The sequence below is a fragment of the Elephas maximus genome, chromosome 1, assembly GCF_024166365.1.
Source record: "Elephas maximus indicus isolate mEleMax1 chromosome 1, mEleMax1 primary haplotype, whole genome shotgun sequence".
In the NCBI taxonomy this organism is placed as follows: Eukaryota; Metazoa; Chordata; class Mammalia; order Proboscidea; family Elephantidae; genus Elephas; species Elephas maximus.
In genome coordinates, this window is record NC_064819.1 from 103,171,851 (window position 1) to 103,199,422 (window position 27,572).

Consider the following 27,572-nt stretch of genomic DNA (forward strand, 5'->3'; position numbering starts at 1 on the left):
GGGGCCTGAGTTGGGTAGTGGATGGGGATCTCTGGGCCTGGAGCCCAGGGGTGGGGATTGGGTGAGGCAAGGGCTGAGGGGAACTGGGGATGGGGAAGACTCATCTTAGCTGCTGTTCCAGACTGAGTCCTCTTGCTTTCACAGCCAAGTCCTTCTCTGGCGCTGGCTCCTAAAATGAAGAGACACACTTCCCCCAGCCAGACCTTCAGATTGGAGGGGGCATGAGGGAAGGAGCTGAGGGTATGGGGAACTTTACGTAGATCACTTCTCTGTCTCCAGCTCCTGTGTGTGTGTGTGTGTGAGAGAGAGAAGGAAATAGAGAGAGATACCTCCTTGGACCCAAATGCTTAAGACAGCCCCAGAAAGACTGAGGTGGGTGGGGTCTGGAACTGCATTCTCAGAGGTGTTTAACTAGAACGACCTAGACAGACGCAGAGGGAGTAGGAGTGGTAAGGTTCCACGTCGTTGAAGCCAGTCCCCGCTTTTATAGTTGAGGAGATGGGGCACAGAAAAGGGAGTGGTTGGTCAAGATCACACAGGGCTTCAAGGAAGAGTCTCCTTGTTGCCCAGCCTAGGAGCACGGCAACCGGGGCGCCTACCATTAGTCCTAACATCAGTCAAAAATCTCATTTTCCTCCTCTTAAGACAGCGTAAAAACAATAATTCCTTTCTCACAGAGTCGATAGGAGAATGAAATGACTTTGCACAAATAAAGAGCTTAGAACAGTGCCTGGCATATAGTAAACACCCAATAAATGTTCGGAAATAATAATAATCATAGAAGGTGTCCCTGTTTTAAAGGGCACTGCCCAGTGATGCTGGGCCTGATCTTGCCTTGATCATGCTAAAGTCTGCAGCAGGCCAGGGGGGAAGGCAGAGACGGTCACTGGTGTTGGAGGTTGGCCACCCCTTGGCATCCTGGGAGCAGCCATGGACTGCTCCCCAGCCCTGCCTTTGCACACTTGGCACGCACTTCCTCCTTTCTTTCCTCTGACTCATGGGTGTCCAGACTCTTCATCTGGGCCAACAACTTGATAGTATCAGCCTGGGAGCCCCCCGAGGGCAGGGCTCAGTCCTTCGTCACGCATGCTCAGTCCAGCCTTGAGAGGGGGTCAGCAGAGGCGCTCCCTGCCACGTGGCTGCCGGCCTGCAGAGCATCTCCCTCTCCTTCTTGCCCACTGGGTGGGCCTGGCTGGGCAACAGGAAATGCACATACTGGAGCTTCGTCCGTGCTGGCGCTCGCCATTCTCAGTATTGTACACACAGTCACTCATTTAATCCTGGGAGGTTTAAATGAGCTCTTAGCTCCATTTTACAGAGGAGGGAACTGAGGTACAGAGATGTTAAGTGATTTGCCCAGAGTCACATAGCTGGTCAATGGTGGAGCCAGGATTTGAACCCAGGCAGGCTGGTACTAAACTCTACACCCCTAACCACCATGCTACACTGCCCAGAGGGAGTCCCCTTTTCCCCTCTTTGGTGACCTGGCCTGGGCTGGTAAATGAACAAATGACTTGGTTTCTTGTCACATTCCTAGCCTGCCCCTGTCATATTATCATCACTCCTATTTCCCTCCCAAAGGGCTATCTTTCCTTCTTGTCTATGCGATAAAGACCTCACTGGCCATTCTATGTTATGATTTCTGTCCTCAGCTCTGATACTCTGTTCTTGTGCCCTTTCAGATCCAGATCTCTCCAGGGAGCTCCCAACACACACATTACTCTCCCCTCTTCACCTACCTCTGCACCCCTCTCTGCTTTTGCCACTTCCTGGGTTGAGACCTCAGAGATCCAGAAACTCTTCACATTGCCTGTGGAGCAGACCTTGTGGGGGACTGGTCAATCAGAATCTTTCCTCTGGCCCACACCCCCAAACAGCACCCCAGGTTGTTTTCCTCTGGGGCAAGCATTTCTGAACATGGGGTAGGGGCGGGCATGGGGGTGGAGGGCCCAATAGGAAAGAGAGAGACTGAGTCCAGTGAGGCCAAGGATGAGGGGAAAGGGATCCCAGGCAAAACAGAGTTGGGACCACAGCCACCAACACGGAGCACTCTAGTCTCTCCCTCTTTCCCAGATTTGAACTGCGAGATCATCTTTCCGGAGCTTGTTAAGAAAGCCATCCCAGACCTCCAATCACCCCTTTCTCCCCTACATTCCCCCAGCTCTGTCCTGCGGACATCAGGAAGCAGGCACGGGCCTGTTGCTACTCTCTGGTGCTTGCTTCTGGGTCTGGCCTCGGTCCATGTAGGGCCTGGCCAGATTGCGTCAGGTGGATGGCGCAACAGCCCTCATTTCTTCCTTGGTCAAAGGCTTCCCCTGACACAGTTCCAGGAGGGCGCTGAGGGTGAGGGGTTTGTCCACAAGGAGGGGCCACATGGGCCTCTCTGGGTCCCTGTGATGCTGCCTGTAGGTCAGTGGAGGAGAGTGGAATCACAGGTGCCCACTGAGGCCAGGTGACCCTCGGGTTCTGGCTGGTATTGCCAGGGGCTCCTGACCAGGTATACAATGTGTGTATGATGGGGACCACAGCCTTAGGTGCTGCCTTAGCAAGAACCTTGAGTGAAAGGCAGTAGTATGCTCAGGGTGAGAGGCTCTGCAAGCAGAAGTGACTCTGCAAATCCTACCTGGATCTGCAAACGGTGGTTGTAGCCTAAAATTGCACAAGAAGTCTGGGTGCTAAGCAGTGGGACAGGGAGAGGCAGAAAGCTGGGGCCCACTAGTCTGCAGCTGACTCTTCTGGGTGTGCGTAAGCAATAAAGCAAGGATTTGGCAGCTGAACTGGGACCAGCTACCCACTGGCTGTGTCAGCCCTGAGAGTTATCAACAACTCTTTAGTAAGTTTACCTGGAGGGTCCCTGGAGGTGCAGGAGAACAGCACTCCAGCCCTCAATCCATTTCCTCCACTAGTCCTGGTCAAACCCACTTGGGAGTGGAGTAGTTGCTCTCTGGATATGCTCCAGGCTCAGATGCTGCCTTTGTCTCTAGGTGTGTGTGTCAATCAGAATTACATTTGTTTGTGAGTGACAGAAAAACTCAATTAACAACGTATTAAACAAGATTGATGTTTATTTCTCTCTTGTGTAAATAAAGCTGGTGGTATCCAGTCGGGGTTTGTTATGGTGGCTCCACGATCAATCAGGGATCCAGGCTTTTTCTATCTTATTGTGCCACCAATTTCTAACATGGCCTCTACCTCATGGTGTAACATAGCTGCCAGAGCTCCAGCCATCACATCAGCATTGCAGCCAGAAGTCACACAGAACACTTCCTTGTATATCCTATTGGACAGAATTAAATGATATAGCTGCACCTAGCCTGAAGGGTGGATGGAAAATGTAGGCTTTAGTCTGGGTGGTCATGAGGATTATAACTAGCTGTCTTTGCTATAGCACACAGGGTTCTGGATGCTGGATGATTTCCTCAGGTTCCTTTGCGTGGTAGTCCAGAGGTGGGGAGTGGGGCTCTGGCCCCCCATCTGGGCCCTGCCTCCGGCTGGAGGGCTTGAGGTCCTCCTCAGAGCTATGGTGGTAGCAGGAACACACCTCCCCTGGGGTCTCCATCAGGGAGAGAATCAGTTTGATGATCAAGGCCAGCCATGCCATCCCAAAGAGGATCCACAGGGACACTGTGTTCTTGTACCACAGTGGGTACCTCTGGTCGGGGTCCATCCCTGGGAGAAAGGCAAGGCCAGAGGATGGAGGCCCGGACAAGTCGGGACCACATTCCCCAAACAGAAATGGGGCACATGGCTCAATGTGTATAAGCAAGTTGACGGGTCAACGGGACAGACTATGGCAAGTCCAGAATGGTCTGAGGTTCCTGGCCTTGTGGTTACCTCTCTAGGATTCAGAAAGCCTTCCTGGTTGGCATCTTGGGGTTGAAAGCTAAATTTCCTCATTGTCCTTCTGACAGACTCTGTTTATGCTCTATCCCAACCGTTCTCCAGGTGTGGTCCCTGACTGGCAGCATCAGCATCACCTGGAGCTTGTTAGAGATGCACTGCTGGGGTGGGCCCAGCAGTCCATTTTAATACACCCTCCTGGAGATTCTGATGCACACTCTATCGCTCTATTGTTCACTTCTCTCTGGGCTTGGTTTCCTCCTGTCTGAAGGGAGGCAGCTTGCTGGAGCCAGGGGTTTTAGGAACAACGAGAGAACTGCCGGAGTTTGAATCCTGCCTGTTTTTACTAGCTGTGACCCCCATCCGTCAGAACGTCACTCATCTGGGAAATACCCACCCACCCACCCACTGCCGTCAAGTCGATTCTGACTCATAGCGACCATATGGAACAGAGTAGAATTGCCCCATAGAGTTTCCAAGGAACTGCCGACCTCTTGGTTAGCAGCTGTAGCACTTAACTACTATGCCACTAGGGTTTCCATCTGGGAAATGGGGAAAATAATTACTCCACCTTGGCTGTTCGGACGAAGTCCTAAATCCTACCTGAAGGTCCTCTGTCTACTCCTCCAGCGTCAATTTGCTCTTAGGTCCTGTTTTAGCTCCCTGTACAACCCTTCTGTCCACCCTATCCTGTCCTGCCAGCCCCAAAACAGCCTCCCTGTTCTGTCCCCCAAGGTTGGGCCCACTCAGGCCCGTCTTTAGGACCTTAGCCCAAAGATGAGTGCACAGTCCTGGAGCCGACCTTGGCGGCCTGCAGGAACATGATTGGATTAGGCTGATTGGGTTATGAGGCCATGATTCCGCTGGCGGTCCCAAATGAAATCAGCGGTGAGCTAGCTCTGTGCCCCTGCTACACAGCAGCTTGACTTGCTCCAGGTAACGGAGGGGGGGCAGCGTTCTTCTCCAGTTTTATTTCATTTTTTGGCTGAAATCATAAGTGGCAGGAGACCAGGCAGCTGGCAAGGCGCTCAACTGAGCCACAAATACAATTGGGGGAAGCAAGAGCTATGGGGCCAGGGAGGAGCAGGCGGCTGGGATCTGGGGGCTGCTCCTGCCACAGCCCTCATGTGAAGGACTGGTTGTGAAGATAATACTCCTGTAGCTAGTGACACAGGACAATGGATACCAAGTGTCCAGGTAGTGGACCTCAGCATTCCCATCTAAGAAAAGGGTTCAACCCTGTCCCTGGAGGACAAGAAAAGTTGAGAGACATGGGGAAGAGGTGGAAGTGGGATCAGTTCCCTCCTCAGCTTGCAGGGGATTGTAGAACAAGTATTGTGTGAGGAACCTTGGCTTGGGAGTCTGTCCTAGACCTGCCCTTGACTTGCCTGCTCTAAGACCTTAGTCAACTTCCTTTCTGTCTCTGGGCCTCAGTTTCCCCATCTGTATAAGAAAGATCCCTAGCAGTTGAAGTAGTTGAGGGCTCTTCTGTGGTCACTTGCCATGAGGGAATGAAATGGCTGCAGAGTGAGCCAGATCAGGAAGAAAATCTCTGTAGGTGTGAGCAAATCTCTGCTGCCCCTGGACTGGCTGGAATGGTCTGCCTTGGCAGCCTCTGAGCTTAAAGGGCTCTTGCTGGTTTTGGACCAGGCCTCCTCTGTCTGGGTGTTTTAGTAGAAGAGGGCTCTGGAAGGCCTGGGTCCCATGTATCAGCCTTCTCCTGTCTTGTTGGTCCCCCAGGGCTGACCAACACAGTGGTAGGGACCCTGATCAGCCCTCCTTGTTTCTACAGAGAATGGCTGTGTGGGTCTCAGTGCCCCTTCCTCTGGACCTTTCCTCCCATTTCCAGGGTACACAAGCCTAGAGGGGTCTGCTCCCACCTGTACAGGGGACAGTGGGGCCTCAGGATATCCTCACAGAGAATCTTCCACCAACCGCATATGGGCTTCCCCAGGCCAGCTTCTGGGGGCAGGTTGGTATGTGTGAGCCTATTGTCAGCTATTCTCCACCCAGGACTAAACTTTTGGAGCCCTGGTGTTGGGTGGGTGCCAAGAGACCCTAGTCGGGGGTCCTGCTACCATTGCTCTTCCCCTCTCCTTGCACTGAGTGCCCTTGGAGAACCAGGCCTTTTGATGGTGACCCAGAGAAAATTATGAGTTTCAGCCTCAGGGTGCTGGGGTGGAGGGGGAGGAGAGAGCATTGCTGCAGGAGTGTTAGATCACACAGCCTTGGAAAACCTATGGTGCAGTTCTACTCTGTCCTGTAGGGTCTCTATGAGTCGGAATCGCCTGGATGGTAATGGGTTTAGTTTTTTTTTTTTTTTTTTTTGGTTTTGGGTCAAAGCCACTACAGCCAGTCTCAATGATATTTCATGGTGGCTAGAGTAGAGTCGAGGTGGTGCAGTGGTTAAGAGCTTGGATGTTAACCAAAAGGTCAGTGGCTTGAATCCACCAGCTCCTCCTTGGAAACCCTATGGGGCAGTTCTATTCTGTCCTGTAGGGTCACTATGAATCAGAATTGACTTGACAGCAATGAGTCTCATTTTGGGTTTTTAGAGTGTAGTATAAGGAACCCTGGTAGTGCAACAGTTAAGTGCTTGGCTGCCAACCAAAAGGTTGGTGGCTCAAACCCACTCAGTGGCTCTGTGGGAGAAAGACTTGGTGATCTGCTCCTCTAAAGCGTAGGGAACCCAATGGGGCAGTTCTACTCTGTCACAGGGGGTCACCATGAATTGGAATGGACTTGTCAGCATCTATCAACAATAGCATGTAGCACAGGATGAGGAGACCCCAGAGTGGAGAGGGAGGTGGGGGCTAGGTCACAGAGAGGGCCCTTGCAGGCCTAGTTATGGATTTTGACATCTACCCTGAAACTATGGGAAAACACTGAAGGTTTTCAGAGGGAGCGATCAAGTGGCGTGATGGAACTTGCAATTTTTAAAGGTCATAAGAGGCAAGGGGGGACAAGGGTAGAGTCTGCACTACTCCAGATGTCATCCTTGTTGTGGTCTGCCTGAATGGCACTCTCTAGAGTTGTGCAGTACCCAACCTGTGCAGCTGTATGCAAAGACCATGCCTGGACTAGGGAAAAGACAGTAGGCCTAGAGAGGAGAGGACAGATCAAGAATCAGCCTCTGACATAGAAAAGGATAGAATATTCCCAAACTCATTCTATGAAGCCAGCATATCCCCGATACCAAAACCAGGTAAAAAAAAGACACCACAAAAAAAGAAAATTATAGACCTATATCCCTTATATTAGGTTGGCAGTTCAAATCCACCAGGAGCTCCTTGGAAACTCTATGGGGGCAGTTCTACTCTGTCCTATAGAGTCGCTGTGAGTCAGAATCGACTTGATGGCAACAAGTTTGTTTGTTTGTTTTTGTTATATCCTCATGAACTTAGATGCAGAAATTCTCAACAAAATTCTAGCCAATAGAATTCAAAAACATATCAAAAAAATAGTTCTCCATGACCAAGTGGGATTCATACCAGGTATGCAGGGATGGTTCAACATTAGAAAAACAATTAATGTAATCCATCATATGAATAAAACAAAAAATAAAACCACATGATCTTATCAATTTGTACAGAAAAGGCATTTGACAAAGTCCAACATCCATTCATGATAAAAACTCTCAGAAAAATAGGGACAGAAGGAAAATTCCTCAACATAATAAAGGCCATTTATACAAAGCCAACAGCCAACATAATCCTAAAGGGAGAGAGTCTGAAAGCATTCTCCTTGAGAGTGGGAACAGACAAGGATGCCCTTTATCACCACTCTTATTCAACATTGTGCTGGAGGTCCTAGCCAGAGCAATTAGGCTGGATAAAGAAATAAAGGGCATCCAGACTGGCAAGGAAGAAGTAGAAGTAGCTCTATTTGCAGATGACATGGTCTTATACACAGAATGCCCTAAAGAATCCTCAAGAAAACTACTGAAACTAATAGAAGAGTTCAGCAGAGTATCAGGATACAAGATAAACATACAAAAATCAGTTGGAATACTCTACACCAACAAAGAAAACATTGAAAAGGAAATCACCAAATCAATACCATTTACAGTAGCCCCCAAGAAGATATAATACTTAGGAATAAATCTTACCAGAGTCTAAAAGACCTATACAAAGAAAACTACAAGACACTACTGCAAGAAACCAAAAGAGACCTACATAAGTGGAAAAACATACCTTGCTAATGGAGAGGAAGACTTAACATTGTAAAAATGTCTATTCTATCAAAATTGATCTATAGATACAATGCAATTCAGACCCAGATTCCAATGACATTTTTCAATGAGATGGAGAAATGAATTGCCAACTTCACATGGGAGGGAAAGAGGCCTTGGATAAGTAAAGCATTACTGAAAAAGAAGAACAAAGTGGGAGGCCTCACACTACCTGATTTTAAACCTATTTACTGCCACATTAGTCAAAACAGTCTGGTACTGGTACAACAACAGATACATAGACCAGTGGAACAGAATTAAGAATCCAGACATAAATCCTTCCACATAGAAGCAGCTGATAATTCTCATAGGCCCAAAGTCAGTTAAATGGGGAAAAAACAGTCTCTTTGACAAACAGTGCTGGCATAATTGGGTATTCATCTGCAAAAAAATGAAACAAGACCCATAACTCACTCCATGTACAAAAACTAACTCAAAATGGATTAAAAACCTAAATATAAAATCTAAAACGGTAAAAATCATGGAAGAAAAAATAGGGACAATGCTAGGAACCCTAATACATGGCATAAACAGTATACAAAACATTACTAACAGTGTACAAACACCAGAAGAGAAACTAGATAACTGGGAGCTCCTAAAAATCAAATACTTATGCTCATCCAAAGGCTTCACCAAAAGAGTAAAAAGGTTACCTACAGACTGGGAAAAAGTTTTTAGCTATGACAGTTCTGATCAGTGTCTGATCTCTAAAATCTACATGATACTGCAAAAACTCAACTACAAAAAGACAAATAACCCAATCAAAAAATGGCCAAAGGATATGAACAGGTAGTTCACTAAAGATGATATTCAGGCAGCTAATAGATAGATGAGGAAATGTTCATGATCATTAGCCATTAGAGAAATGCAAATCAAAACTACAACGAGATTCCATGTCACTCCAACAAGGCTGGAATTAATCCAAAAAACACAAAATAATAAATATTGGAGAGGTTGTGGAGAGACTGGAACACTTATACACTGCTGGTGGGAATGTAAAATGGTACAACCACTTTGGAAATCCATTTGGCACTTCCTTAAAAAGCTAGAAATAGAACTACCAGATGATCCAGGAATCCCACTCCTTGGAATATATCCTAGAAAAAATAAGAGCCTTTACACTAACAGATATATGCACACCCATGTTCATTGCAGCACTGTTTACAATAGCAAAAAGATGGAAGCAACAAGGCGCCCACTGACAGATGAATGGATAAATAAATTATGGTTATATTCACACAATGGAATACTACACATGGATAAAGAACAATGATGAATCCGTGAAACATTGCATAACATGGAGGAATCTGGAAGGCATTATGCTGAGTGAAATTAGTCAGTTGCAAAAGGACAAATATTGTATGAGACCACTATTATAAGAACTCAAGAAATAGTTCAAACAGAGAAGAAAATATTCTTTGATGGTTACAAGAGTGGGGAAGGAGGGAGGGAGGGGGTATTCACTAATTAGATAGTAGACAAGAACTATTTTAGGTGAAGGGAAAGACAACACACAATACAGGGGAGGTCAGCACAACTGGACTAAACCAAAAGGAAAGAAGTTTCCTGAATAAACTGAATGCTTCAAAGGCCAGCATAGCAGGGGTTGGGTTTGGGGACCATGGTTTCAGGGGACATCTAGGTCAGTTAGCATAATAAAACCTATTAAGAAAACATCCTGCATCCCACTTTGCAGAGTGGCGTCTGGGGTCTTAAACACCAGCAAGCAGCCATCAAAGATGCATCAACTGGTCTCAGCCCACCTGGAGCAAAGGAGAATGAAAAACACTAAAGATACAAGGTAATTATGAGCCCAAGAGACAGAAAGGGCCACATAAATCAGAGAGTAGTACATCAGCCTGAGACCAGAAGAACTAGATGGTACCCGGCTACAACTGGTGACTGCCTTGACAGGGAACACAACAGAGAACTAGCGGGAAAGCAGTGGGATGCAGACCTCAAATTCTCATAAAAAGACCAGAAGGACCCCAGAGGTCATGGTCCCTGGGCCTTCTGTTAGCCCAAGGCAGGAACTGTTCCCAAAGCCAACTCTTTAGACAGGGATTAGACTGGACTATAGGATATAAAATGATACTGGTGAGGAGTGAGCTTCTTGGATCAAGTAGACACGTGAGACTATGTGGGCAGCTCCTGTTTGGAGGGGAGATGAGAAGTCAGAGGCGGACAGAAGTTGGCTGAACAGACACGGAAATACAGGGTGGAGAGAAGGAGTGTGCTGTTTCATTGGGGGAGAGCAACTAGGACTATATAGCAAGGTATATATAAATTTTTGTATGAGAGACTGATTTGATTTGTAAACTTTCATTTAAAGCACAATAAAAATTAAAAAAAAAAAAAAAGTATCAGTCTCTGAGCTGTGAGGGGGTGGATATGGCCCCTGGGACTAGCAGGCTCTGCTTTCCTGAGACACCTCTTCACTCTGAGGGTAGAAATGGGAACATGACTCATCCCTTCCAGAACAACAGAATGGGGGAGATAGGAAGGGGCAGCATGAGGCCCCCACATGGGACCCCTTTTCTGGGGGAAGAGAGGCCTGCACATGGAGGAGGCACCGAGGGGCTTCTTAGCGATCACTTAGCATCTCCACATTTTACTAACAGGGGCGCTGGGAGTGGGGTGGAGTGGGAGGTGGTTTGAAAATAATGTGAGTTTTGGAGCCGAACAGATAGGAATTCCTGTCTCACTAGCTGTGCAATCTTGGGCAAATGGCTTGGCCTCTTTGAGCTTCAGCTTCCTCCTCAGTAAAATGAGGTGAGGATTAGTCATTTGCCTGGTGAGTCAGTCATTCATTGCTCTCTGATGTTCCTCCCCTCCTATTTTCACTGATCCTTTGGTAAAACCTTCTTTCAATATTCCAGGCTAGGTTCTGTCACTGAAGGCGTGAAGGGCAGGGTTCCTTCCCCATTTTAGGGCACAGAGCCCTTCGAGGCCAGTGTGGTGCTGGTGCCGGTGGCCACTGCCGATATGGTAATAGTAGATGAACCTTCAGGGATGAGGAGGGGAGGGGATGACTGCAGACTGGTTGTCAGTCATTCCAGCAGCCACATCAAGTGTCTCTACCTGCTGGGCATCTGGCCTCAGCTTCATTATGGGGGAGGGTGAGGGTTGGAGCTAGCAGTTTGCAATTGGCTGCTAAAGTAAAGGCTGGTGGTTTGAACCTACTTAGTGGCTCCATGGAAGAAAAGCCTGGTGGTCTGCTTCCATAAAGATTCCAAAAAACCAAACCCATTGCTGTCAAGTTGATTCTAACTCATAGCAACCCTATAGGACAGAGTGGAACTGCCCCATAGGGTTTTCAAGGCTGTAATCTTTACAAGAGCAGACTGCCACATCTTCCTGCCTCGGATCGGCTGGTGGGTTCTAACTGCCAACCTTTCGGTTAGTAGCCAAGCACTTAACAACTGTGCCACCAGGGCTCCCATAATATCCCCGGAGATAAGAAAACACTTATTCACAACATTCACAGAAGTAACATTCACAGAATAAGAAATAGCTCTTAGAAATCAAAAGTATGATAGCAATCTATGTAGAGTCCTTGCCAAAAACATTTAATCTGAATCTCCTGATGCCTATAGATCTAACTTGTAGTCTCCAGTAAATGCAGGGGGAAGAGGAACCCATGAAATGGCATCAGGAGGAAACATCTAGATAAACCCAGAATGTCGGATATTCTACCGGACAACTTGCCTAATTAAAATTCAATGTTGTAGGGAAACAAGAAGATACAAAGACCATTGCAGATTAAAAAAAAAAAGACTAAGAAGCCAAGCCGTTAACCACTGCACCACCAGGGCCTCCTTAAAACCCTGTGGAGCAGCTCTACTCTGTCACACGTGGGGTCACCATGAGTTGGAATTGACTCTATGGCAAATTGTTATTTTTTTTTGGAGGGGTGAGGGGATAGGGAGTGGGGGTTTCCTTTTGCAAAGCCAGTGGCTCCTGGGGCCCTGTTCTTTTCCACGTTGGGTGGTGACCACTGATTCAACCCCACTTTGTGCCCCCTGGACCGTGCAGCCCTTTCTTTCTGGCACTCAGAATTTGGCTGCCAGTTGTTTACCAACATGGGGGCTGGGGCTGCACGAGTCACCCGTAATCCCCAAGGCCTGTGAAGTGAATACATGGCCCCCAGCCTGGGAGCAGTGGGAAGGCCTGGTGTCTCATTGGGACAGGGTGAGAAGGGTGGGGGTGATGCTGGGACAAGGACAAGGATGGGGGCGAGATTATCACCTTATCTGCTGAGTCCTAAGAATGACAGTCAGGTCTGTGGGGATGTGAGGACCTCACAGTGCCTGTCAGGGAAGGCAGAAGTCCCACCTCGCAGCCCAAAGTGCTGGGTTCAAATTCCATGGTCACTTTTTACCTGTGTGACCTTAGGCCCTTCACACTCTAAAAAGCAGGTCAGACTTTGGGTTTTAGGCCCTCCCTCCACGCCTGGCACACAGCAGGTGCCCAGCAGATACCCGCCCAGCCTGCCCACCTGCCCAGGGACTCCTCACCAATCATGTAGTCTCCGAAGCCCACGGTGCTGAGGGTGATGAAGGCGAAGTAGAAGCCCTCCACGTAGTTCCAACCCTCCATGTAGGAGAAGAGCAGAGGGGGCAGCAGCAGGAACAGCAGGAGGCCTGAGAAGAGGGCGCCGCAGCCTGCCAGCCAGCGGGCCTTATCCAGGTCCTGTGGGTACACGCAAATCATGCCACCAGCCCCTGTGTGTGCGTGCTGGTGTGGGGGCGGCAGATAGTCTGGGGGGGTCCTTAGCTGGCAGCATTTTCCCCCAGTAAGAAAGAGGCAGCCTCCAGGGCCTCCTTCAGCTATTTTGTGTTTTCCAGGTTCTAGGCAGTTATGGATTGAATTGTGTCCCCCCAAAATATGTGTTGGAGACCTGGTGGAGCAGTGGTTAAGAGATCGGCACTAACCAAAAGGTCAGCAGTTCAAATCCCACCAGCTGCTCCTTGGAAACCCTATGGGACAGTTTTCCTCTGTCCCGTAGGGTTGTTGTGAGTGGGAATCGACTTGAGGCAATGGGTTTCGTTTTGCTATACCTGTGGTTATAATCCTGTGGGAGGACAGGGTTTCTTTGTTATGTTAATGAGGCCATATCAGTGTAGGGGGTGTGTCCTAAGCCTAATCACTTCTGAGTTACAAAGAAAGCAGAGTAGACACAGGAGAAACGGCAAATGGGAGGAAGGGGAATGCTGTCTGAGGATCTATCACCAAGGTACCTCAGAATGCCGGGGCTACAGAGGCTGACAGGGACCTTCCCCCAGAGCCCACAGAGGGAAAGCCTTCCTCTAGAGCAGTTGCCCTGAACTCAGGCTTCTAGCCTCCTAAACTCTGAGAAAATGCATTTTTGTCCTTTAAAGCCAGCCTCTTGTGATTACTTCTGTTACAGCAGCGCTAGGAAACTAAGGCACAGGCCAAGGCTCTGTCTTTGCCGCCTGCTGCCCCTCCGGTCTGCCCAGTCCCACCCTTCACCACTGACACCAACTTAAAGGGAAAGCCCTCCATTCTGGGCAGTGACCCCACCCCACTACATCCTCACCAGTGACCTCGATTCCCAGAAGTAACCCCTGCTTACACCAGTAACCCCTCCCCACAAGGACCCCCACCCGTCCACATCAGCTGATTCTAGAAGTAACCCCCTTCTCCCTCGCCAGCACCCCCTCACCTGCAAGGCGCCCCCCAGCCTGAGGGCGCAGTGGTGCATGCCCTGTAGCATGTGATGGCCCAGGCGGTTCAGCACCACGAGGTTGAGAGGTATCCCCACCAGAGCGAAGAAGATGCAGAAGACACGGCCAGCCAGCGTCTGGGGGCTCAGGTTGCCGTAGCCTGAGGACAGACGGGGCACTTCAGGAGCTCTTTCCAGACCAGCTCTGCCCACTCCCACCCTACAGTCCCACTCCCATCCCATAGCTCCATTCCTATTCCACAGCGCCAAGACCCTCATTCCTGGCCCACTCAGGGCCTTCCTTTCACGTGCCAGGCATGTTCATTCCCTCATTCCATCCTCACAGCCACCCTTTCTATAGGGGGGAATTCCTATAGGAGATGCCTTCCTACTGGAAGGAATTCTTTGCTGGCACCCTGGGAGAGGCGAGCTTCCTCTTGGTTGCTGACCCATCTTTCTGTCTGCCTCCTCACTAACCTCTTTTCCTTTAGTGTGGGACCTCCTATTATGGGTTGAAGTTGTGTCTTCTATGTTGAAGTCCTAACCTCTGGTACCTGTGAATGTGACCTTATTTGGGAACAGGGTCTTGGCAGATGTAATCAAGCTAAGATGAAGTCATTAGGGTGGACCCTAATCCAATATGACTCTTATAAGAACAGGAGAAGAAACACAGACACAGGAGGAGAATGCCATGGGATGATGGAGGCAGAGACTGAAGTCTACAAGTCAAGGAACACCAAGGATTGCCTGGAAAGTCAGAAGCTAGGAGAAAGGCATGGGACAGATTCTCCCCTGAAGCCTTCAGAGAGAGCATGGCCATGCTCACACCTTGACTACGGGCTTCTAGACTCCAGAACTGTGAGAGAATAAATTTCAGGTGCTTTAAGCCATGGAGTTTGTGGTAATTTGTTACAGCAGCCCTAGAAAATGAATATACTCACCAAGTCCCATTCTCTGTCTTTGGGGTTCTTCTTTCCATTCAGTGTTCCCTGGTGGGATGGTGGTTCTTAGGTTCCAGCCCTGGGAGGATCCCCATGAGGGTCTTCACCTCCCATTGTTCTTGATCAGTCTTCAGGTCAGCAAAATCAGTGCATATCAGTGAAGCCCTCATTTACCTTTTGACTGCCGGGGGGTCAGGACCCCATCCAAGCCACCTCTCACTTTAGAATGTCTTCCATCTGTCACCTCCTTCAGTCCTAGGGCACCCTGTGAGGGTCCTACAAGGCCCTCTGTGATTAGGGTCCCCTGAACCTCTCTGACTTTACCCTTTTTTTCCAACCTTCTCTGGCCACCTGGATCTTCTCACTATTCCCAAACACAGCAATCACACTCCTACCTCAGGGCCTTTGCACTTGCTAGTGAAAATTCTTTCCCTAGATATCTGCGTGGCTTTCTCCCTTATTTTGTCCATATCTCTGCTTCAATGTCATTAGCAAGGCCTTCCTTTTCCATCGCATGTAAAATAGCCTCCCCATCACTATCCAGGAAACCCTGGTGGTGGGTGTAGTGGTTAAGAGCTACAGCTGCTAACCAAAAGATTGGCAGTTCGAATTCATCAGACACTCATTGGAACTCTATGGGGTGGTTTTGCTCTGTTCTATAGGGTCTCTGTGAGTTGGAATTGACTCGACGGCAATGGGTTTGGTTTGGTTTTTATCACTATCGAATCCCACCGCCACCTGAATATTGTCTATGCACTTGTTTTTTTTTATTGTGTGTTCTCTTGCACTAGAATGTCAGCTCCCCAAGGGCAGGGACTTGGTTAGTTTTGCTCACCGTGGTACCCCCAGCACCTAGAACAGAGTCTGGTCCACAGTAGGCATGCAATTTGTTTGTTGAATGTTGGATAGAGGGGTTGATGGGTGAACAAGTGAGCAAACCTGCGATGGAGTTAATAGATAATGAATGATTTCTGAGCTCAAGCCTGGCCTACTGCCCCAGAAGTAGCCATATGCTGCCAAACCCTGTGGTTCATTTTCAGGCTTGGAAAGCCAGTCCTTACAGGGTGCCGATCCCAAGGTAATGGGTGTACCAGGGAGGCAGCCTCCCTGCGCTTCTTGGAACACCTCTCCTTTCCCCCATGGAGTGTCCCACACACAACTCACCTCTCCTCCTCCTCTCTCTCTGAGTTCACCCCCTCCCTGTGTGTGTGTGGCCCAGAATCACAGAATCACGACCTTCCCTATTGTTCACCCGAGAGTGGCTAACTATTTCCTCCTGTTGCTTAGAATTCCCACCCTATCTTGTAAACTCTCCAAGGGTAACAACTATTGGAAAAAGCAATGCAATTCCCAAGCCCTCAAATCCCAACTCTACCCTTTACTAGCTGTGTGATTTTGGGCAAGTCATACAACCTCTCTGTGCCTCAGTTTCCTCATCTGTGTGAAGATGAGATCTCATGTAAAAGTGCCCAGCACGGTGCCTGGTATGAGTGGACCCTGAGTGTATTCTACGGCAGTGTGCGTGTGAGGTGGGCAGGGTCCCCTTTCCTTTGCCCTCCTCACCATCAGACCTGGCTCAGACAGCTTTAGTGCAGAATTGAGGGCAGAAGAAGAGACAAGGAGATAGTCCAGGCCAAGAATGGTAGGGCTGGGAAGAGATTGATAGAAAAACTCTGAATTTGATGGGTCAAGGTCACGGGCGCGGGGTAGAGGGTAGGAGAGGTGTGGGGTTCAGAGACCAAAGACCTCCACATATCTGCGAGGCCTGGCCCAACGTGACTCTGCTTCAATTCCCTCTTCCCCCACCTGCCTCCCCCACCCCGCATGCCCTGGAACTCAGTAAATTCTGATTGAATATATAGTTACTGAGTTCATTAATGTCGTAGCGGTTGTTAAGAGCCCATTGTATGCTGAGCCTTGTACTGGACCCCAGGGATGTAAAGATCAGTTGGCACAGTCTTGGCCAGTTCTTCTAGCAGCCCAGGGTCATGGAGTCTGAGAGTTCTCCAAGCATGCTAGTCTGAAGGCAGAGGACTGCCCAGGCTTCCTTGTGACAGCAAGAGCTGTTTACAAGAAGTATTGGCTGCTGTTAAGAAAACATTCTGCATCCCACTTTGGAGAGTGGCGTCTGGGGTCTTAGACGCTAGCAAGCAGCTATCTAAGATGCATCAATTCGTCTCAACCCACTTGGAGCAAAGGAGAATGAAGAACACCAAAGACACAAGGTAATTATGAGCCCAAGAGACAGAAAGGGCCACATAAATCAGAGGGTAGTATATCAGCCTGAGACCAGAAGAACTAGATGGTGCCTGGCTACAACCGATGACTGCCGTGACAGGGAACACAACAGAGAATCCCTGATGGAGCAGGAGAGCAGTGGGATGCAGACCTCAAATTCTTGTAAAAAGACCAGATCTAATGGTCTGACTGAGACTAAAAGGACCCTGGAGGTCATGGTCCCCAGACCTTCTGTTAGCCCAAGACAGGAACCATTCCCAAAGCCAACTCTTCAGACACAGATTGGACTGGACTGTAGGATAGAAAATGATGATGGTGAGAAGTGAGCTTCTTAGATCAAGTAGATACATGAGACGATGTGGGCAGCTCCTGTCTAGAGGGGAAATGAGAAGGCAGAGGGGGTCAAAAGCTGGCTGAATAGGCACAGAAATACACGGTGGAGAGAAGGAGTGTGCTATCTCATTAGGGGGAGAGCAACTAGGAGTATATAGCAAGGTGTATATAAATTTTTGTATGAGAGGCTGACTTGGTTTGTAAAGTTGTACTTACAGCACACACACACACAAAATTTAAACAAAACAAAACTAAAAAAAGAAGTATTCGTTGACTTAAAAACAGATGGAGAGTTCTCTGGGTGCTCTTGCTTCATCAGGCTCTGGGGACGATAAAGGCCACGACACTGGTTTTATCTGAAGGAAATTAGGCCAGGCCAAGAGCTGAGAGGCGGTAGCCCCGAATTACTAGTGGTGCTAGCCTGCCATCTAGTGGTAAGTCCGGTATCATGCAGGGGCTGGCTGAAGCTGGCAGTGAGGCCAGGCACCCAGGGCAGTGGAAACGGCCCCACTGGCACTGTTTTATGGGTTTCAGAGCTGGAGGGATTTAGGTCCCTCCCTTCACAAACCGTCTCATGTGCTCTCCCAGGATAAGTTCCACCTCAGCTGTCCTGCAGGGCAGGCTAGAGAGAAACCAGAGATGCATTTGGTCCAGGTGCCCCCCCACCCGACCCTGTTTGAAGAGGGAAGGGTGTCTGGGGAGGATGGTGTGGGGATGATCAGGAATGTTAGTGAGCTGAGGAGAGGTCCCTGGGAATGGAGCACTCTCATCTGGAGTCCGGGAGACCGGTAGAATGGTGATCATCTCTCCCAAAGGCTGAGAAGAGGAAGTCACTCTTCCTGCCTCCTCCACACCTACCAAGCATTGAGTGGGCTTCGCTGAGAAGACCTAAACACTTCCAGAGCCCAGAGGCATCTTTACTGTTCCTTGGGAGACCTTCTGCCTCTTGAAAGGCTGTGGGAGGTAGAAGACCCCTAGAGCAGCACTTCTCAAACTTGGAGGTTGCTCAGGAATCCCCTGGCAATCTTGGTAAAACTCAGAGACTGATTCAGTAGGTCTGTGTGAGGCCTGAGATTCTGCTCCTTAGCGTAGCAAGCCCCTAGGTATCCCCTCCAAAAGGCAACCAGCCCTACTGCTCCTCAGGTAGAGCCGCCCTCCCCAGTCCTACCCACTCCAGTCAGGCCCGACGCTTACCAATGGTGGTGATGGTGGACACGGAAAAGAAGAAGGAGCCCACCAGCTACCAGCGCTCCATGCTGGTGGTATTGCCGAGGACGAGGGTCCCGCTTTTGTATGCTTGGACGATGCCCTGGGGGAGAGGCTGCAGTGATCACCGGGCTCTGTGGGGTGACCTCACACCCAGCACACACACACACACACACACACATACACGTGTGCACACATATGCTCACGGACAGGCCTCTCAACCACTCTTCAATCCCAGCCTAAACTAGGGCAAGGCTGCTCTCCTCCAACCGGGGGCTTCCCAAGGCCAGAGACCATGGGAACAGCTCCTTCCTCTCTCTCTCCCAGAGTCCAGGTCAGGATGGGGCCTGTGAGCTTTCTTTGACTGGTAGGCCAACCATTCACTTTTTCCCCTGCTCACTCACTCACCCATTCATTTATTTGTCCTTGCATTCTTGCAACAAGCACTTGGGCCAGGTATGACATGTGGTGTTTCTAGGGGCTCCTAAGATGGAAGAGACGTGACCTCAGCTCTCTTGGGGACAGAGATCAACTTAGTGAACTCTCCAACAGTGTGGTCAATGTTAATCTAGGCAGTGCAGCTGCGTGATCCTGGGCAAGCTACTCAACTTCTCTGCGCCTCAGTTTCCCTATCTGTAAGATGAGACTATTGATAGTACCTTTTTATTCCATAGAGTTGTTGTGAGGTTGCATGAGGTATTATGTGCAAAGGCTTAGATCAGTACCTAGTACATAGTAAATGCTGACGGTTGCTATCAGCAGCACCATCATTACTATATAGGAGTACAGAGGAGAAAGATGTTCATTTTGATGAGGGTAGGACAGAGGGCTTCATGGAGGAGGTGATGTTTCAGCCGTGCCTTCCTTGAGGGTTGGATAGGATTCCTCCTGGTGGGAGGCATTTAGGTAGATGGGACAGCAGGAGCAAAAGCTGGGAGGTAGAACCGTGCCTGGAATCTAGAATAGGCAGACTGAAAGGTCAGTGTGGACCAGGCCTTATTTGGCTCTGCCACACTAGGTATGGGGTGGTAGGTATCATTCAAGGTCACTGACCAAAGGGGAGGAAGGATCATGGGGTGCTGTGTGGCAGCTGGCAGAATAGAAGACGATGGTAGATTGGAAGGGGTGAGTGATGGAGAAGGCCTGGCCTGCATCTGGCATGGAGTGGAACAGGAGGAGCAGAGAGGAACTATTTAGAAGTCCAGGCCTCTGGCCTTGTTTGGTATGGGCAGTGAGGGAAGTATTTGAAAGGATGTGTGGACAGTGGGGTCAACGGCAGAGGTTTAGAACAGTTGGAAGTGCAAGGCTGGGAGAAGGAGGATGGTGTGCTCTTGGTCTTGGGGAATTTGAGGGTCCCTAGGAAGTTGCAGATAGGTCCCTGGGTGGTGCAAATGGTTTGAATTTGGCTACTAACTGAAAGGTCGGTGGTTCAAAACCATCCAGCAGTACCATGGAGGAAAGGCTTGGTGATCTGCTTCCGTAAAGATTACAGCCAAGAAAATCCTATGGAGTCCAATTCTACTCTGTAACACATGGGGTCACCACAAGTCAGAGTTGACTGGACTGCAATGGGGTTTAGGAAGTTGCAGTGCACTGGCGTTGCAGGGCTGGGATTCTGAGCCAGGGACGCAGCTATCTGGGCCCAGGGCCTCGGCTTCCTGGGATTAACCAGTAAGCAAGGTATGTACGGGCTTACATTAGGCAAGGTATGCACAGACTTACTTGTGCTTACTTACTAATCTGTAGTGCACAATTTCACATGGGTTTCACCACATCTTTGATTATTTGGTCTAACTCTGGGGGTAGATCTGGGCTGGGGCTCTCACATCGTTATTCATGGGGATGGTTGAAACCACAGGTGGGTTGAGAAAGCCCAGGGGGAAGGGCTGTATAAGAGAGAAGACCCTAGCTTGGAAGCTTGGGAAACACCCAGGTTACCTAGCCCACACTGAGGCAATAAATTATGGTGGTGAACAGCCCCAGCTCTGTGGTTGTGTAGCTATGTGTTTGTATTTAACTTTCTGAGCCTCAGTTTCTTCATCCTTAAGATGGGGATGATAATAACAGTTTCTACCTCTTATATCCCCCACGTGTCGGTCAGTTTGTCATACTGTGGGGGCTTGCATGTTGCTGTGATGCTGGAAGCTGTGTGACTCGTGTTCAAATACTAGTAGGGTCACCCATGGTGGACAGGTTTCAGCTGAGCTTCCAGACCAAGACAGACTAGGAAGAATGACCTGGCTGTCTACTTCTGAAAAAAATTAGCCAGTGAAAACCTTATGAATAGTAGTGGAACATTGTCTGATACAGTGCCAGAAGATGACACCCTCAGGTTGGAAGGCACTCAAAATATGACTGGGGAGGAGCTGCCTCCTCAAAGTAGAGTAGACCCTAACAACGTGAATGGAGTCAAGCTTTCGAGACCTTCATTTGCTGATGTGGCACGCCTCAAAATGAAAAGAAACAGCTGCAAACATCCATTAATAATAGGAATGTGGGATGTATAAATCTTGGAAAATTGGATATTGTCAAAAATTAAATGGAATGCATAAATATTGATATCATAGGCATTAGTGAGCTGAAATGAACAGGTATTAGTCATTTTGAATCAGACAATCCTATGGCCTATTATGCTGGGAATGACAACTTGAAGAGGAATGGTGTTGCATCCATCGTCAAAAAGAATATTTCAAGATCTATCCTGAAGTAAAACGCTGTCAGTGATAGGATAATATCCATACGCCTACAATGAACACCAGTTAATACGACTGTTATTCAAATTTATGCACCATCCACTAAGACCAAAAATGCAACTGAAGATTTTTACCAACTTCTGTGGTTGAAATTGATCAAACGTGCAGTCAAGATGCATTGATAATTACTGGTGTTTGGAATGCAAAAGTTGGAAACAAAAAAGAATTGGTAGTTGGAAAATACGACCTTGGTGATAGAAATGATGCTGGAGATCGCATGATAGAATTTTGCAAAACCAATGACTTATCCACTGCAAACACCTTTTTTGACAGCGTAAACATCAGCTATTCACATGGACATTCACAGATGGAATACACAGGAATCAAGTTGACTACATCTATGGAAAGAGACAATGCAAAAAGCTCAATATCATCGGTCAGAGCAAGACTCATTAACAACCTGGGGTATGCAGATGACACAACCCTGCTTGCAGAAAGTGAAGAAGACTTGAAGCACTTACTGACGAAGATCAAAGACAACAGCCTTCAGTATGGATTGTACCTCAACATAAAACAACATCATGAAAAGTGGAGAAAATATTCAATTTGTAAAGGGTTTCATTTCACTTGGATCCATAATCAATGCCCACGGAAGCAGCAGTCAAGATCTGCTGCAAAAGGTTTCTTTAAAGTGTTAAAAAGCAAAGGTGTCGCTTTAAGGACTAAGGTGAGCTTGACTCAAACCATGGTATTTTCAATCACCTCATATGCACATGAAAGCTGGACAATGAATAAGGAAAGACAGAGGAACAATCAACACCTTTGAATTATGGTGTTGGAGAAGAATATTGAATATACCATGGACTGCCAGAAGAACAAACAAATCTGTCTTGGAAGAAGTACAGCCAGAATGCTCGTTAGTAGCGAGAATGGAGAAACTTCATCTCACTTTGGACATGTTATCAAGAGGAACCAGTCCCTGGAGAAGGACTTGTCATGGATTGAATTGTGTCCCCCCAAAATACCTCAACTTGGCTGGGCCATGATTCCCAGTATTGTGTGATTGTCCACCATTTTGTTATCTGATGTGATTTTCCTATGTGTTGTAAATCCTATCTCTATGATGTTGATGAGATGAGATTAGTGGCAGTTATGTTAATGAGGCAGGACTCAATCTACAAGATTGGGTTGTGTCTTGAGCCAATCTCTTTTTTTTTTTTTTTTTTTTATAATAACTTTTATTAAGCTTCAAGTGAACGTTTACAAATCCAATCAGTCTGTCACATATAAGTTTACATACATCTCACTCCCTACTCCCACTTACTCTCCCCGTCTTGAGTCAGCCCTTTCAGTCTCTCCTTTCTTGACAATTTTGCCGGCTTCCCTCTCTCTCTAAGCCAATCTCTTTTGAGATATAAAAGAAAGAATCGAGCAGAGAGATGGGGGTCCTCACACCACCGAGAAACAGGAGCCAGGAAAATAGCGTGTCCTTTGGACCCGGGGTCCCTGCACTGAGAACCTCCTCAACCAGGGAAGACTGATGACAAAGACCTTCCTCCAGAGTCAATAGAGAGAGAGAAAGTCTTGCACTCTGAGTACCGATTTCTAGCCTTCTAGACTGTGAGAGAATACATTTGTCTTTGTTAAAGCCGTTCACTTGTGGTATTTCTGTTATACTAGCACTAGATGACTAAGACAGACATCATGCTTGGTAGGGTAGAGGGTCATTGAAAAAGAGGAAGACCCTCAATGAAATGATTGACACAGTGGCTCAAGCATAACAAAGATTGTGAGGATGGTGCCAAACCTGGCAGTGCTTCGTTCTGTTGTACGTAGGGTCGCTATGAGTCAGAACAAATGCCAAGGCACTTAACAACAACAACCTCTTATATAAGGTTGAAAGGAGTTAATACATGTAAAGTACGAGGAGCAGTGCTTGGCATGTAGTCAGTGCTACACAGGAACATTTGCTACTATTATCACTACATTGTCACCTTCCTGGGCCCAGGCTGTTGCTGCTAAAGTTCACCCCCTTTGCGAGATGGACTCAGCACCAGGGCCAGGCAGTTGGGCTGCTTTTTTGCAAACTTGGAGGGGGATAGAGAAGGAGGAGAACCCACATTAGGTCCTTAGAAAAGGTAGTCCTTGCCCTGCCCAGCTCCAGACACTGAAGAATTAGCCCAGCCCAAGGGCTCAGGACTCCACCTCCACTCCCCAGGTCCCTTCCCACTCTGACTCATTTCCCTGCCACCTTCAGGGCACTGCCTTTGCACGGTAGTCTCTGAGGTGCAGGCCCTGCCCTCCTCGGGGTATTACAGGACCGGGATTCTGGGCCAGGGGCACAGCTATCTGGGCCTGGGGCCTAGGATCCCAGGGGATGGGGTGTGGGGACTAGGCCAGGCCCTGGACATAAACTCCTCTGTCAAATCCGAGCTGCTCTGGGGCCAGCGGTGCTTGGTCAGAGGAGACCTTCATCCATCCCCTACATCCATCTGGGATAGCCACCCCGAAGAACCGCACTGCCACCCTTCCCACAGCCTGGCCTCTGCTACGGCTCTACCTTCTGAGAAGACTCTGCACTCAGTGACTACTGCGTCCCCTCACCCCCTCCCTTCAGTCCTTCCGGCATCTACCCCTGGAGTGGCATGTGCAGCCCCGTGTGCCTGCGGACTGCTAGGACCACGGCTCAGCTGCAGAGCGACCCCGCTCCGTGCCCTCCTTCCCTCGGACCTGGATCTACGCTCCCCGAGCCTGCTCCCTCGGTTGCCTCTGGCCCAGGCAAGTGTGCCCCATCACCAGCTGGGAAAACCGCATCCTGAGCCCCCTTGCCCCAAACTCAATGGCCGAGCCCTGGTTCTTGCTCATCCTCAGATCCCGGACAGTACCCCCGGCCGCCATCACCTTCAATTCGTATATTTGCACGAATTTAGAGACCATCGGAAGAATAGATTTGAGGCATTGAACACCAGTGACCAAGACCAGACGAGTTGTGGAATGACATCAAGGACATCATACATGAAGAAAGGAAGAGGTCATTGAAAAGACAGGAAAGAAAGAAAAGACCAAGATGGATGTCAGAGGAGACTCTGAAACTTGCTCTCGAAGGTAGAGCAGCTAAAGCAAAGGGAAGAATTGATGAAGTAAAAGAACTGATCAGAAGATTTCAAAGGGCTTTTCGAGAAGACAAAGTAAAGTATTATAATGACATGTGCAAAGAGCTGGAGATGGAAAACCAAAAGGGAAGAACACGCTTGGCGTTTCTCAAGCTGAAAGAACTGAAGAAAAAATTCAAGGCTCGAGCTGCAATGGTGAAGGATTCCATGGGGAAAATATTAAAGGACGCAGGAAGCATCAAAAGAAGATGGAAGGAATACACAGAGTCATTATACCAAAAAGAATTGGTTGATGTTCAACCATTCCAAGAGATGGCATATGATCAGGAACCGATGGTACTGAAGGAAGAAGTCCAAGCTGCTCTGAAGGCATTGGCGAAATAAGGCTCCAGGAATTGACGGAATATCAATTGAGATATTTCAACAAACAGATGCAGCGCTGGAGGTGCTCACTCGTCTATGCCAAGAAATATGGAGGACAGCTTGCTGGCCAACTGACTGGAGGAAATCCATATTTATGCCTATTCCCAAGAAAGGTGATCCAACCGAATGTGGAAATTATAGAACAATATCATTAATATCAGACGCAAGTAAAATTTTGCTGAAGATCATTCAAAAGCGGCTACAGCAGTACATCGACAGGGAACTGCCAGAAATTCAGGTGGGTTTCAGAAGAGGACGTGGAACCAGGGATATCATTGGTGATGTCAGATGGATCCTGGCTAAAAGCAGAGAATACCAGAAGGATCCTCTGTTTTATTGACTATGCAAAGGCACTGGACTCTGTGGATCATAACAAATTATGGATAACATTGTGAAAAATGGGAATTCCAGAACACTTAATTGTGCTCATGAGGAACCTTTACATAGATCAAGAGGCAGTTGTTTGGACAGAGACAGAACAAGGGGATACTGACTGGTTTAAAGTCAGGAAAGGTGTGCGTCAGGGTTGTATTCTTTCACCATACCTATTCAATCGCTATGCTGAGCAAATAATCTGAGAAGCTGGACTCATATGAAGGAGAACAGGGCATCAGGATTGGAGGAAGACTCATTAACAACCTGCAATATGCAGGTGACACAACCTTGCTTGCTGAAAGTGAAGAGGACTTGAAGCACTTACTAATGAAGATCAAAGAACACAGCCTTCAGTATGGATTGCACCTCAACATAAGGAAAACAAAAATCTCACAACTGGACCAATGAGCAACATCATGATAAACAGAGAAAAGATTGAAGTTGTCAAGGATTTCATTTTACTTGGATCTACAATCAACAGCCATGGAAGCAGCAGCCAAGAAATCAAAAGACAGACTGCTTTGGGTAAATCTGCTGCAAAGGACCGCTTTAAAGGGTTGAAGAGCAAAGATGTCACCCTGAAGATTAAGGTGCGCCTGACCCAAGCCATGGTATTTTCAATCGCATCATATGCATGTGAAAGCTGGACAATGAATGAGGAAGACTGAAGAAGAATTGACGCCTCTGAATTGTGGTGTTGGCGAAGAATATTGAATATACCATGGACTGCCAAAAGAATGAACAAATCTGTCTTAGAAGAAGTACAACCAGAATGCTCCTTAGAAGCAAGGATGGCGAGACTGCGTCTTACATACTTCGGACATGTTGTCAGGAGGGATCAGTCCCTGGAGAAGGACATCATGCTTGGCAGAGTACAGGGTCAGTGGAAAAGATGAAGACCCTCAGTGAGGTGGATTGACACAGTGGCTGCAACAATGAGCTCAAGCATGACAACCATTGTGAGGATGGCGCAGGACCGGGCAGTGTTTCGTTCTGTTGTGCATAGGGTCGCTGTGAGTCAGAATCGGCCGGACCGCGCCTAACAACAACAGGAAAGGGCCAGGCCTGCCATTCTGCCCTTCGCACGCGGTCAGACCCCAACTCACTGCCGCACTTCCAAGTCCCCCTCGCGCCCCGCCACTTCCCAAGCCGGCCAAAGGCACCCTGCCCCTTTTCCGGCCTAGCCCGGTCGGGTATCCTAGCTCCTGACCCTGGTAAGCGCGCCCCCTGTGGTTCTCGTCCTCAAATTCGGATGTTTGCTCCAAGCATCTCTCCCCGACATGGCCAGCCATGCCTCCTCGCCCTCTAAAGGAGGACTCCGGTCACCGCGCCGCGCCCTCCTTTCCCTAGAGCTAGGACCTTTCCTGCTACAGTCCAGCCCAATCTTCTCGTCCTGTGAGGGGATATGGGTCCCCCAATCGTTCAAGCGTCTATCCACCCTCCCCACGCCCCCACTTCCATTTTGGATAAGAGCTCTGGGATTTCCCTTTGTCCGGAGGCCAGGGTATGACCTCTCGCTCGCTGCCCGCGCACCCCGCGCTCCACTGCCCCTTCCCGCAGCGCCCAGGCTAGCCCTGCCAGCCCCTGACCCGGATCAGCGAGTCCAGCGCCGGGCCATCCAGGCACGTGAAGTTCCGCAGCAGCGCCCACTTGTCGCTCTGGAAGTTGCGGCTGGAGTTCCACGCCAGACGGCCCTCCAGCGCCCAGAACACGCCGGTGCCCAGCGCCAGGTAAGCCAGGTAGACGAGCAGCAGGAGCACGGTGCCCTGCTCTGCGCAGCCGCGAGCGCTGCCCTCACATGCTGCCCAGGCTCGCGGTCCGCACATTGCGGAGGAGGCCAGGAGGCTGATGCCGGAAGCCAAGGACAAGGTGGGAAGAAGGTCCAGTAGCCCGTCTGGTCCCTTCTCTGACAAACACCTGCCTGTGTTCAGTTTTCCCCGGGTGAAGAGGGGAGCTGGGGAATGGGACAGCCCTGCCCCACCCTGTACAGGGATCCAATCCCAGGGACAAAAGAGGCCTTGAGCTGTCAGCATCTGGCTCCGCCTCAAATGTGTGTGGAGTGTTCCCACCCCCGTCCCCCCTCCCCGCCAGCCCTCGACCTAGATCAGGGAAAAGGGGAGGGCTGCTGGGTGACCGCAGGCCTGAGAGGGAAGGGGCCCAGAGCCCCTAGCATTTCCTTCTGTCGACAGTGGGAGAGACTCCTGGAAACAGCACTCAGAGGGAAGAGAAAGTAGAAGTCAAATTTATTGTCTTAGGTCCTCTGACTACATCCTTAGACCCTGGAACTATCTCGAAGGACTGCCTGTTAAGTCCTCCAGGGTCTCTCACAAGGTGTTTGACTTTGTCTACTCAAAAAAGAAGGGTCCCAGCTGTCCCTCACTTGGAGGCAAGAGGAGCCCTGACTACTGTTTGTCCATTCCCTTCTTGCTGAGGAGTGCCCTAACTCCCTCCTCCACCCAGAGTTGGGGAGAGTCCAGTGCTGTGTAGAGCCCA

At 49.0% G+C, this 27,572-nt stretch overlaps 1 protein-coding gene across 1 annotated transcript; it reads right to left on the minus strand.

The window, feature by feature from the left end:
* Nucleotides 1-3,079: 3,079 nt before the first annotated feature.
* On the minus strand, nucleotides 3,080-27,072 carry KCNK17 (potassium two pore domain channel subfamily K member 17). Its single transcript, XM_049875231.1, is given in 5 exon segments — nucleotides 3,080-3,669; nucleotides 12,589-12,763; nucleotides 13,758-13,918; nucleotides 18,464-18,578; nucleotides 26,669-27,072. Coding segments are annotated over 5 exon segments (975 nt in total). The 5' UTR covers nucleotides 26,906-27,072; the 3' UTR covers nucleotides 3,080-3,382.
* Nucleotides 27,073-27,572: the final 500 nt, after the last annotated feature.